This window comes from Alexandromys fortis, unplaced genomic scaffold (genome assembly GCF_014885135.2).
Source record: "Alexandromys fortis isolate MF-2015 unplaced genomic scaffold, M_Fortis_MF-2015_v1.1 scaffold_149, whole genome shotgun sequence".
NCBI lineage: Eukaryota > Metazoa > Chordata > Mammalia > Rodentia > Cricetidae > Alexandromys > Alexandromys fortis.
The window spans coordinates 2758656-2768902 of NW_026068025.1; the positions used below are offsets into that span (position 1 = coordinate 2758656).

The 10247-nt window shown below is 55.0% G+C and overlaps 1 protein-coding gene across 1 annotated transcript; it reads right to left on the reverse strand.

Moving 5' to 3' along the window:
- Positions 1 to 10239, reverse strand: Slc5a10 (solute carrier family 5 member 10). Its single transcript, XM_050163765.1, has 7 exons — positions 10179 to 10239; positions 5362 to 5469; positions 3278 to 3428; positions 925 to 1093; positions 620 to 835; positions 363 to 420; positions 1 to 249 (listed from the first exon to the last, which is right to left on the reverse strand). The coding sequence occupies exons 2-7, from the start codon at positions 5378 to 5380 to the stop codon at positions 143 to 145; spliced, it is 720 nt and encodes a 239-aa protein (XP_050019722.1). The 5' UTR covers positions 5381 to 5469; positions 10179 to 10239; the 3' UTR covers positions 1 to 142.
- Positions 10240 to 10247: the final 8 nt, after the last annotated feature.

A 10247-nucleotide genomic window follows, 5' to 3' on the forward strand; every position in this document is an offset into this window, starting at 1 on the left:
TTCCGTTGGCTCAGCCAGACACTTGGTGCTGACTACTGTAGAGCTGTGGACACACTCTGTTTCCTTGGGCCTCCATGACCAGCCTAGGAAGGAGGGTGGCCCTGAGGACTGAAGCACCCACATTCCCACTGGGGTGGCAGCATCAGGCAAAGTAGGCATAGAAGAAGATGTTGACACACATGAGGAAGATGGCGTTGAAATTGCACACGCGGGTCCAGAAGGCACGTTTCTGGGGTGTCAGGCCATCGCCTACAGGAGGTTGAGGCAGGTCAGTGAGGGTTTACAGGCTATACTTGGGTGTCCATACCTCCAGCCCCAGCGTGGTGGTGGGATGAGGAGCAGTCCCAGGGAGATCCACTTACCTGCTTTGGTTCCTAAGGACGGGTCCAGAACCAGAGTCCACCAGGTTAGGTTTTCTATCTGCAGGGAAGAGGTGTGGCAAGACAGAGTGGCCCAGAAAGCAGAAGGTCAGTTACAGAAAGAAGCTTCAAACAAGGAAGGGTTAGGAGTCAAAGGTGGGAATGTCTGGAATCAGAGAGGGGCACAGAGACGGGATTCCATCAGTCAGGTCAGGAATGGGGCCTGTGGTGCCTGGGGTCAGGGAACAGGACTGCCTCACCTGGCTTTGCTGAGGGGGCGGGCTCAGTAGGCTTCCAGCGGCCACCACAGCGCAGGTGAGGAGGAAGAGGGCGATGGCAAAATGCAAGTAGTGCACACTGCGGAGAAGGGCTGGCCCCGAGTCTGGCTGGCCGCAGGGGGGTTCCGGGTACAGGAATTCCAGGACCAGCCTCAGGGCACCCACCAGCAGCCCGGCCATTAGGCCCCAAAAGGCCCCCTAGGGAAAAGAGAGACAGAGGAAGACCTCAAAGGACTCGTGGGGCACCCTTTAAGGGGAACCCCGCCGGACCTGTCTGGGCTACCCACCTGCTCATTGGCCCTCCTCCAGAAGATGCCCAGAACGAAGATGGCGGTGACAGGGGGCGCCAACGAGCTGGTCACCGACTGCATGTAGATGAAGAGCTGTCCACTGTTGGAGCCCTGCAGGACTGGGATCCAGGCCACGCTCACGCCTATGAGCACCACGATGACCAGCCTGCGGGCGGCCAGCCCTGCCTCAGCTTTGAACTTCCCTTGCTCCCCAAGACCTGCCTCTGGTTCCCTCTGCCCATTTAAGCGCAGGCCACCAGGAACCAAACGCTCCAGCTCCATCTCCTGCCGTGGCCCCCTGCGGCCCATGCGGCCAGTTACTCAACCCTGCCCTTGCCTTCTCCGTGCACCCCCAACTACAAGCATGCAGGCGCTAGGCATTTGGGGGTCGGTGATTGTCACAGTGGCCCTCATACCTGGGGCCAACCTGGAGGGATTTAGAACACCTGCGGAAACTGCACAATCCCAGCCAGCATGCTCTAGTCCCTTAACCCTCAACGCTCGGCGGGTAACACCCCGCCTTCCACCTATCCGCTGCCCGCGGGCGCTTTGCTCCTCCCCCCAAGGCCTTGTTAGAAACTCTCCAGGCTTTGGGGCTGGCCATGCAAACAGATCCACCATCCTACGCCCAAAGGAACTCAGGGACAGTGTGGGTCTGGGGGCTTCAGGGGGGAGCCTGGAAACTCAGAGGTTGAGTCACCCTGCCAGGGCTGTAATCACACCTGGCCGAGTCCTCTCCCCTCTCACTCAGGGGTACAGTGGGCAGGCGAGGCCGGTGGCCGGCGCCGTGCAAGACCGACTGACTGGCTGTGTGCAGAAGGGTGGGTCCTTCCCCCACCTTCCCAATTTGCTTCAGGCCGGGCCCCGGGCAGAGGGTGGCAGAAGGAGGAGGTGCAGCTTTGATTGAGGCTAATTAACCCTTAGACTGGAGCACAGCTGGGCGAGGCCTCTTCAAAGCCTGGCGGTCTCCACCGACAAGACCTGCACCCTCCAGCCGGAGGGCCTAGCAGCTCCTGAACTTCAATCTTCACGTTGCTGGCCTTCCGTTCAAGACTGGGCCCCTGGATGAGGAGGAGGCTGCCTATTCCTAAAACAACCTCCAGGGGGTGCGCACACAGCCAATCTCATGAGTGTCTGGCATGGTGTGAGTTGTTTGTGTGTGTGTGTGTGTTGGGGGGGGCTGAGTCCTCCGAATTGCTGTTAGACATAGAACTCCAAGGGAAGAGACAGAATGGGGCAGCTGCGAGGGAAGTAAAGGAGGAGGGTAGGGTCCTGAGCATCACTGTCGGCCTGCAATCCCAGATTGCCTCTGGCTTAGAATGAGGCCAGCTAGGAAGAGCCTGTTTCTGGGAGGCCAGGGGGCCATAGGCCAAGGTTGCTAGGGCCACTGGAGTCCTAGGCCAGAGAGCGGGGCTCAGAGATGCCCAGACCCAGGGCCTGGGAGGTTGGAGTCTGAAGGGCTTCTTTCAAGGAAAAAGCTATCTTAGACAGGCCTCTGGTCACTGCAGCTGCAGAGAGGCAGGAGCAAACAGGTGGTCAGGTGTCATGTGACCAGGTCTGATAGGTCAGAACCTGAACTGCTAGAGAGTCCAAAGGCTCCCTTCCTGCAGATGAGCTCATGACACCCCGGCTCCCAGGCATGTCCCAACAGGGTTCTTCTCACAGAAGCTGGCTGCTTTGCTTCACCGGAACAAGCGCTGGGAGAGCCCCTGCCCCAGGCTCCAGGAGGAAGACTGCAGTCAGTCCTTGTTAGTGAGCAGGGAGCAGGCACACGAGGAGGAGACCACTCTCCGTCGCCCCACAGGCTCACAGTCAAGCACAGGGGCAGGGCGGAAATGTCCCGCAGGGAGGCTCATTTTGACATATTATGGCCTGACAGTGAGAGAGGGATCTGGTAGTGGTCTGGGGTGTGGTGGGGAGTGCTCACTCTTTGTGGGGAGTATCTGGAGGGCTACCCAGAGGACAGAGGTGAGGCTGAGTGCTGGGTGGAGGAAAGAGAGCCAGCTGGAGGAAACAGCGGGTCCTCAGCCGGCCCAGGGTGTTGGAAGCCTGAGACTAGGGGCATCATTGTGGTCCGGGTGTGGCCAGTTTGAGGATTAGCTCTGGGATCCCAGGGTAGCCAGAGCAAACTGGAAGGCTCAGAAAGATCTTTGGCTTAGGTGGGGAAGCAGAGTTGACTCCAGGTGAAGGAGTCAGCTCAGGAATGACAAGTGTACCCCAGATACTCTGGCCGCTTCCCTTCTTTCACTGCTTAGCAAATTCCTATGCATCCTTCAAACCCCAAATCTGGTGAGGACTTCCCAGACAGGTGGTGCTGCAGAAGCCCCACCTTGCCCCGACTGTCCCATACCGGCCCACCAGCAGCAGCTCCCGCTCTCCTGCGCCCGGCCGCAACCGCCTCCAGATGTCCATGGTGAAGAGTGTGCTGCTGCTGTTAAAGATGGAGGTCAGCGATGACATGAGCGCAGCCATCATCACAGCTATCATCAGCCCTCGAAGACCTGCGGGCAGAACAGGGCCCCCACTGTGACCCTGCCCGGCTGGGAGTGAGCAGCCTGTGGCCCTGCTGTGGAGTAATCACCCCCATGGCAGGGCTGTTTACAGCCCTGGTGTCTACCTTCTGCGGAGCCTGAGCTGACAAAGCACTTTCCCTGTCCCGATCCAATTGCCTTAGAGTGAGGAGCCCAGGACAGAATCAGTTACCACGGCAGAACGATGGGGATTGGGAGGGGAGGCGGGTGGCAAGCATGGGACCCTTTGCAGCAAGGTCACACCTGGGCAGTGGCCTAGTCTCTGGAACTCCTTGACACACCACTTCCTGTACACAACAAGTCCCAGCAGGCATGGCGGAGCCCTTCTTGACGCTGGGAGAGAGCCTTTGTGGAGGTGAGGGCAAGAGAAACCCACCCTATTTTCTGTGAGTGAAAGGCCCCTGGCCAGACAAGGCAACATTTTGGGAGTTAGGGGCTCCAAAGGGCCCAAAGGACTCAGTGCTGTGGTGCTTTAGTTTGGTCACCTCCTGTGACTCCTCCCCTCTGCCTTCCAGAGTGGTGTTGATACACCTGACCTCAACTCCATAGCATGACTTCTAGGCATCCCATGCCCTGCTTGGTTTACTTCTCAGGAATGTGAATTAAGTCATGGTTACCCCAAATATTTATCTACCCCCCTTGGTGCTTGGAAAGTAGTTGACTTGTTGCTCACTGTACCCATTTCTGAGACGGAGCTCAAGGCATAGAAAGGGCTGGTGGCCCAACAAGTGTCTGTCAGTGCTAGGCTGAGTCCTTAGCTCAGTATGGAAGGGGAGGCACAGCCTGAGGTGGGAGTCCACAGTGCGGTCAGGCCATGTCTCTGTTGTGTCATTAGGCTTAATCCTGGCCACAACCCTCAGGTTGGGTAGACTCATTATCCCCAATTTACACACACAAGGGCACCAGGCTCTAAGCAGGTAAGTGGTGTGCTCCAAATAACCCCACTGGCACATAGCAGAGCCGAAGTCTGTTCCCAGGTGTGTGGACATCTGGGCTTGGCTCTGTGGGAAGGAAGGCGGGAGGCAGGGAAGAGCCTCGGCTTCCAGATGAGTCTAGATTGCAGAGCTCCTGGAGCTGGCTTAGGGTGGAACTTCCCCCAGCCCTGGACCATTGTTGCTGCTTGCACGCCTCCCTGGCTGGGGAACTCACCACCTAATACTAGAATAGCAGGGCTACCACAAGGACCATGGGGAAAGCCAAAACCTGTGCCATGGCTCTTCTGTGCCATGACAACAGTACCTTTGTGGGTGGAGCTCATTCTTACAAATATGGGTGCCAAGGGTCCCGGACTCCTGATCTCAAAGGAGTAAGCAGAGGACTTCAGTTTGCATGACATCCTCAGCCTCAGTTTCCCCATATAAGAAGGTATTAATAAAAAGGTGAAGACAAGGCAGTAGGTAGCCTTTCTCCGGAGGTGATACGCATGGTCAGGTCTGTAGTAGCTGGCATGCCTGTGGCCTTAGCAAGGTCACCTCACCTGTCTAGGGCTTTCTCTCTTTTTTTTTTAGATTGATTTATTTATGCGTGTGTGTATCTGCTTGCATGAGTTTATATGTATCACATGTGTGTGCAAGAGCCCTGAGAAGCCAGTATAGGGGATCAGATTCACTGGGATTGGAGTTACAAGTGAGCCACCATATGGGTACTGGAAATCAAACCCAGATCATCTGCAATGTTTCTTAACCACATCTCTCCAACCCCGAGTCACCATCTTTAAATGAAGATAAGCCCAGCTGAGCAGTCTGGGGAGAAAAAAGATCTGACATATGGGAAGCCTGGGTTTTACTTACGGTCACTTCTGATCTGGCTGTGCAGATGGCACAGGGACTCATACAGAGCAGTAGCCACAATTCCAATCCTCAGTCACCAGGATCTATCACCTGTATATGACACGGGGACTCACCTATGGGCATCAGCTCCATGACCAGCTTTGGATAGGCAATGTTGGAGCAGCCGATCTCAGCCCCACAGGCCCGCAGACACTCAGATGGTACCACACAGCCCACATCATCTGTGAGAAAACAATACCTGGGCATCACATACACACATACACCAGACTAGCCTGAGCTGCTCGGCGGCGGCCCCTCTGACTCCTCACCTCAGTTTCCCAGAGCTAGTCCTTGGGGCTCTGGCCCCCGTTATTGTCCCTGCCTCTGCCTCCATCATTGGCCCTCATCTGGTTGTTTCCTGCTCCCAGCTCCAAGCCAGGGGCTACTGGCGGTGTGCCCTACCTGTGACCCTGTGCCGGTGCTTGCCACTTCTACACCTGCCCACCCATCGGTGGTCTCGACCACCCTCTTGAAGGTGGGAAGTAGAATCAGGAGAGGGGAGGCCAGCCTTTTGGGAGGTGGCTGGTCCCATAACCTCTGTCGAGCATCCCAGCACCCAGGACCATCTTCCTTGCTTGTGCTTTTTTGCACACGCCTGGCACTTGGTGCCTCCGTGTCTCTGAAGGCACAGGCCCTCCTCCCTTGTGTGCTGCTGTCCTGTTGACACCCATGGCGGCCTTTGTTTATCCCCTGCTCCTCCTCTGAGGTTCCTGACTGCCCCTACCTGTCCACCTGCCTAGAACTCCTGAGGTCCAGGATCAGTTCCTGTGGCTTGTTTACCATGCCACCTTCCTCACCGGCTCTGGAGCACCCCAAGGGCAGACACCAGTTTGAATCATCCCCAGTTCCTGGCATCGCCCAGCCCAGGGCTGGGCCCAGAGGAGACAGTCTGAACTTTTGCTGAATGAAGGAATGAGTAAGTGAGAGGAGGGAGGGAGGGAGGAGGGCGGAAGGACGGAGGAAGAGAAGGGAGAAAGGTTCCCAGGAAGAGTTCCCCCCCCACGTGTTCAGGTACTTCCTCCCATCTCCTCTCCCAGGGGGTTTACAGACCTGAGGAAGACACACAGACAAACCCAGAACAGAGCCTGGGACTCTGGCAGGCTGTGAGACCTCTTGACAATTTGCATCCTGGGCCCAGCCCTGCCAGTTCTGCCACCAGAGGACCCAACCCTCCTGGGAGGCAGGGACAGCATCCCAACACATGATGACTCTTAAAGCCAGGTGAGGGGATCCCCCAAATTCACCGTGCCTCACCCAGACTCCTCACCCAAACTGAATTCTGCCCTGGACACCTGAGGCTGGGCAGCAGCAGAGGCCAGGGGGCTCCTACCTGGCTCTGGCTTTTCCAGAGCCAGGTGTCACACCCAAGCCTGGGACCACCTCTCTCTACCTCATATCCTACTTCCCCATGGTCAGTGCCAAGTCCAGCCTGGTTCCTAGTGACAGGATGTCACCTCCTCACCGCCCCTTCTATCAACCAGTCTGCCCGTGGCCTGTCCTGCTCACTATCCCCATATTCCACAGAGGGTCACAAGGCTCAGACTGTGCCAAACCTTGACCCTTTGGGCACCTTCATTCCCCACACCTCTGTCCCCGCCCCTCCCCCGCAGGCGGCACCCAGGCTTTTGTGGGCATCTTTGAGCCTCTGTATCTGCTGTTCCCTTTCCTTGGAACGCCCCTCCCTCCTCATAAACCCAAGGAATTTAAATTCATTCTTCTGATCTCACGGATGTTTGGCTTCCCCAGGTCTGGTAGCAATATCCTCCTCAGCACCAATAACCTTCCAACTTCTGTCAGCCCTGCTCCCCACCAAGGTTGTGGGGTCCCTGGGAGACTCCTGGGTTTCAGTCATGCCTAGCACAGCCAACATATGGCAAATACTGGCCAAGTTTGTTGACCAACTGAATGGCCCTCTCCTAAGGGAGCTGCCAGGCACACTGCCTTAAGGGCAGTTAAGGTCCTCACGACATTTCACCGGACACATTCGCCCATCTCTGGGAGCCAGCTCAGAGGCTGTTTGGCTAGTAAGTGCTGGAAACAGGCATGTCGGACCCAGTTGGAAACCGGTTTCCCCAGACCCTTGCTGTATGATGCAGAGTGATCCTTTAATGTCTCTAAGGTTGTTTCCTCTTGTACAGGACAAAAACTTAACCTCAACTCAACCATCAAACCTTATGTAAACTTAGCTCAAAATGGATCATGGATTTTAATGCGGACTATTAACCAGTGATTGAGCTTTGGGGAGTAGGTCAAAAGTGATATTACAGCAAAGGCATGATCTGTGACGGGCAAAACCGATGAAGTGACACTATCAAAACGCACAACTTCTGCTCCGTGTGATACCCGTGAAGAGGACAGAGACACACACTGCAGACTGGAAGAGACCACACACCCTCCACACGCCAGACAAAGACTCTGTATCTACAGTACATAAGAGCGCTAGAAACTCAGCAACAGAGAGGAATCTATAAAGAAATGGGAAAAGCTACGAGCAGAACCCCACTGAGAACATACACACGGAAACGAAACGACGTTCAATGGCTGCCCTGGCTAGTTTTATGCCGGCTTGACTTAAGTCAGAACCATGTGAGGAGGTCAGGCTGTAGGTAAGCCTGCATGGCATCTTCTTAAATAGTGATTGATGCGGGCAGGCTCAGTCAGTGTGGGTGGTGCCATCCTGGGCTGGTGGGCTTGGGTTCTGAAAGAGAGCAGTACTGAGAAAGCCCTGGAGAGCAAGACAGCACACAGCACTTTCTCGCAGCCTCTGTTTCAGTTCCTGCTTCCAGGTTCTGGCCTTGAGTTCCTGCCCTGACTTTCCTGGAGCATGGACTGCTTCCTGGAAGTATAAGGAAAATAACCCCTTTCCTCCCCATGTTGCTGTTGGTCATGGTGTTTCATCAGAGCAGTAGGAACTGAGACATCAACAAAAGTCATCACGAGTACAGTTTATAGCATAGTAAGACCACTGAGGCCAAGCAGTGGTGGCGCACACCTTTAATCTCAGCATTTGGGAGGCAGAGGCAGGCAGATCTCTGTGAGTTCAAGACAGCCTGTTCTACAGAGCAAGTTCCAGGACAGCTAGGGCTACAGAGAAACCCTGTCTCAGAAGAAGAAAAAAGCCTATTGAGCTATAGAGTGCTTGCATGAGTGGCTAGGCTCCATCCCTGCCACTGCAAAATGAATAAATAATAAATAAATAATAACCACACCAAAATACTATACAATTACGTAAATGGATGAGCATGTGTTCGCCTTGCTGGTGGGGCTAGAAGATGGCCCAGAGCTCTAGGCTGCACCCTGGAAGTTTGCTAATGGCACTGTCATCTTCACAGGACCAGGAGGGAGAAAATGGCAGCCAGGGTTAGGATGGGAACCTGGATGCTTAGTTCTAATGAGTAAGGTCTCTGCAGTGGTACAGTTCTGCTATTCCAGGCTGGCCTCAAGCCTGCAATCCTCCTGCCCCAGCATCCCAAGTCCTGGGACTGTCAATGTGCACTGCCCTATACATCTTGATGGTAACGACTGTTACACAAATCTATACATATGACAACACTGTATACCCTTCCTACACACACACACACTCATATGCACACACAAACACGCACACATAGACACACACACAGTACTAATGAGATCTGATGCAGTTTTGTGGATGGCACCAGAGACTCTTCTGGCTGAGACAGTTATGTCAGGATATACCACTGTAGGAAGTGGTGAAAGGTACCCAAAACTTCCCTGTTCACTTCTTACAACTTCTTGTGACTTGACCAAGAGTGAGGCAAATAAAGAGCCTTCCAGCCTGGAGGCCAGGTTCCTTAACGAAACCAGGAACTCTACAGTGGTAAGAACAAGAGGACAAACTGAGAACCAGTACAGTTTTGCTGGGAGTCCAAGACACACACCCCTGCCTCTCTCGTCTCCTTGGGAATGGGAGGGGAGGGGTGATTCAGGTAGGCTAGAGGGGAAAGGAGCAGGTGTGGAAACACAGTGTTCTGCTGGCGGTGGTGGCACACGCCTTTAATCTCAGCACTCGGGAGGCAGAGACAGGCGGATCTCTGTGAGTTCGAGGCCAGCCTGGTCTACAAGAGCTAGTTCCAGGACAGGAACCAAAGCTTCACAGAGAAACCCTGTCTCGAAAAACAACCAAACCAAACCAAAACAACAAAACCCAGTGTTCACAGGTATAAGTCCTGATATGGATGAGGGTCCAAAGGTTGGAGTGGAGGGATTGGGCCTGGGGATCAATGATGCGACCCTGTGTACTAACTAGACTTGAGGGGCAGCAGATGCAGGGCAAGGAGGGCTTCCAGGCTAATGGGCAGTGGCAATGTGTCTGGAGGGGTACAAGGATGCTATGAGACATCTCAGTCAGACAAGTCCAGGGTCCACTGGGATTCAAACCAGCTCCATCCTGGCCAAGAGCTGGTGGATGGTTGGGAAGACAAGGCAGGATTGGCCTGGTGCCCTGCAGCTAAAAGCTTCAGGGAAGGAGCCTTTTGTCTGCAGGGTTTATTGAGTTTTGCCAATTTGCACCTGACACCTTGCCCTCAGATGTGAATACAACGTAATCCATTGCTGGGGGACACTTAGCCAAGAGCTGGGTCTGAGCACAGCCTGGTCCTGTTCACCCTTCCCTGCCGCAGGGTTTAGGCACATGCTGTGCTCCAGGTCATGACAGGTGGGTATGTCAGCTCTGCGGACATCAAAAGTGTGGAAGCAGTTGGAGGGAGAGGGGTTTCAGTCCATGAACCAACTCTCTCTCCTCAATTGGACAGCTGAGCATCCCACCTGCGAGAAGACAAAACTGGGCCAGGGCTGAATCAGGCTCGCCAGCAAAACCGGGGGAGGAGGGTTTCTGTGCGGCCCGAGGCAGCAAACTGTCCAGCCTTACTCTGTCTGTGGAAGATGAATCAGCTTCCGGCTCCGCCCTCAGGGCCGCACGTGACCCCAGGTGAGGGCG

What these genes read in the sequence shown, in the direction of transcription:
- Slc5a10 (XM_050163765.1), bottom strand. An exon ending in CGCCCCCTCAGCAAAGCCAG is followed by an intron (nt 421 to 619) that starts GTGAGGCAGTCC and finishes TCTTCCCTGCAG; the next exon opens with ATAGAAAACCTAACCTGGTG. An exon ending in GTCCTTAGGAACCAAAGCAG is followed by an intron (nt 250 to 362) that starts GTAAGTGGATCT and finishes AACCTCCTGTAG; the next exon opens with GCGATGGCCTGACACCCCAG.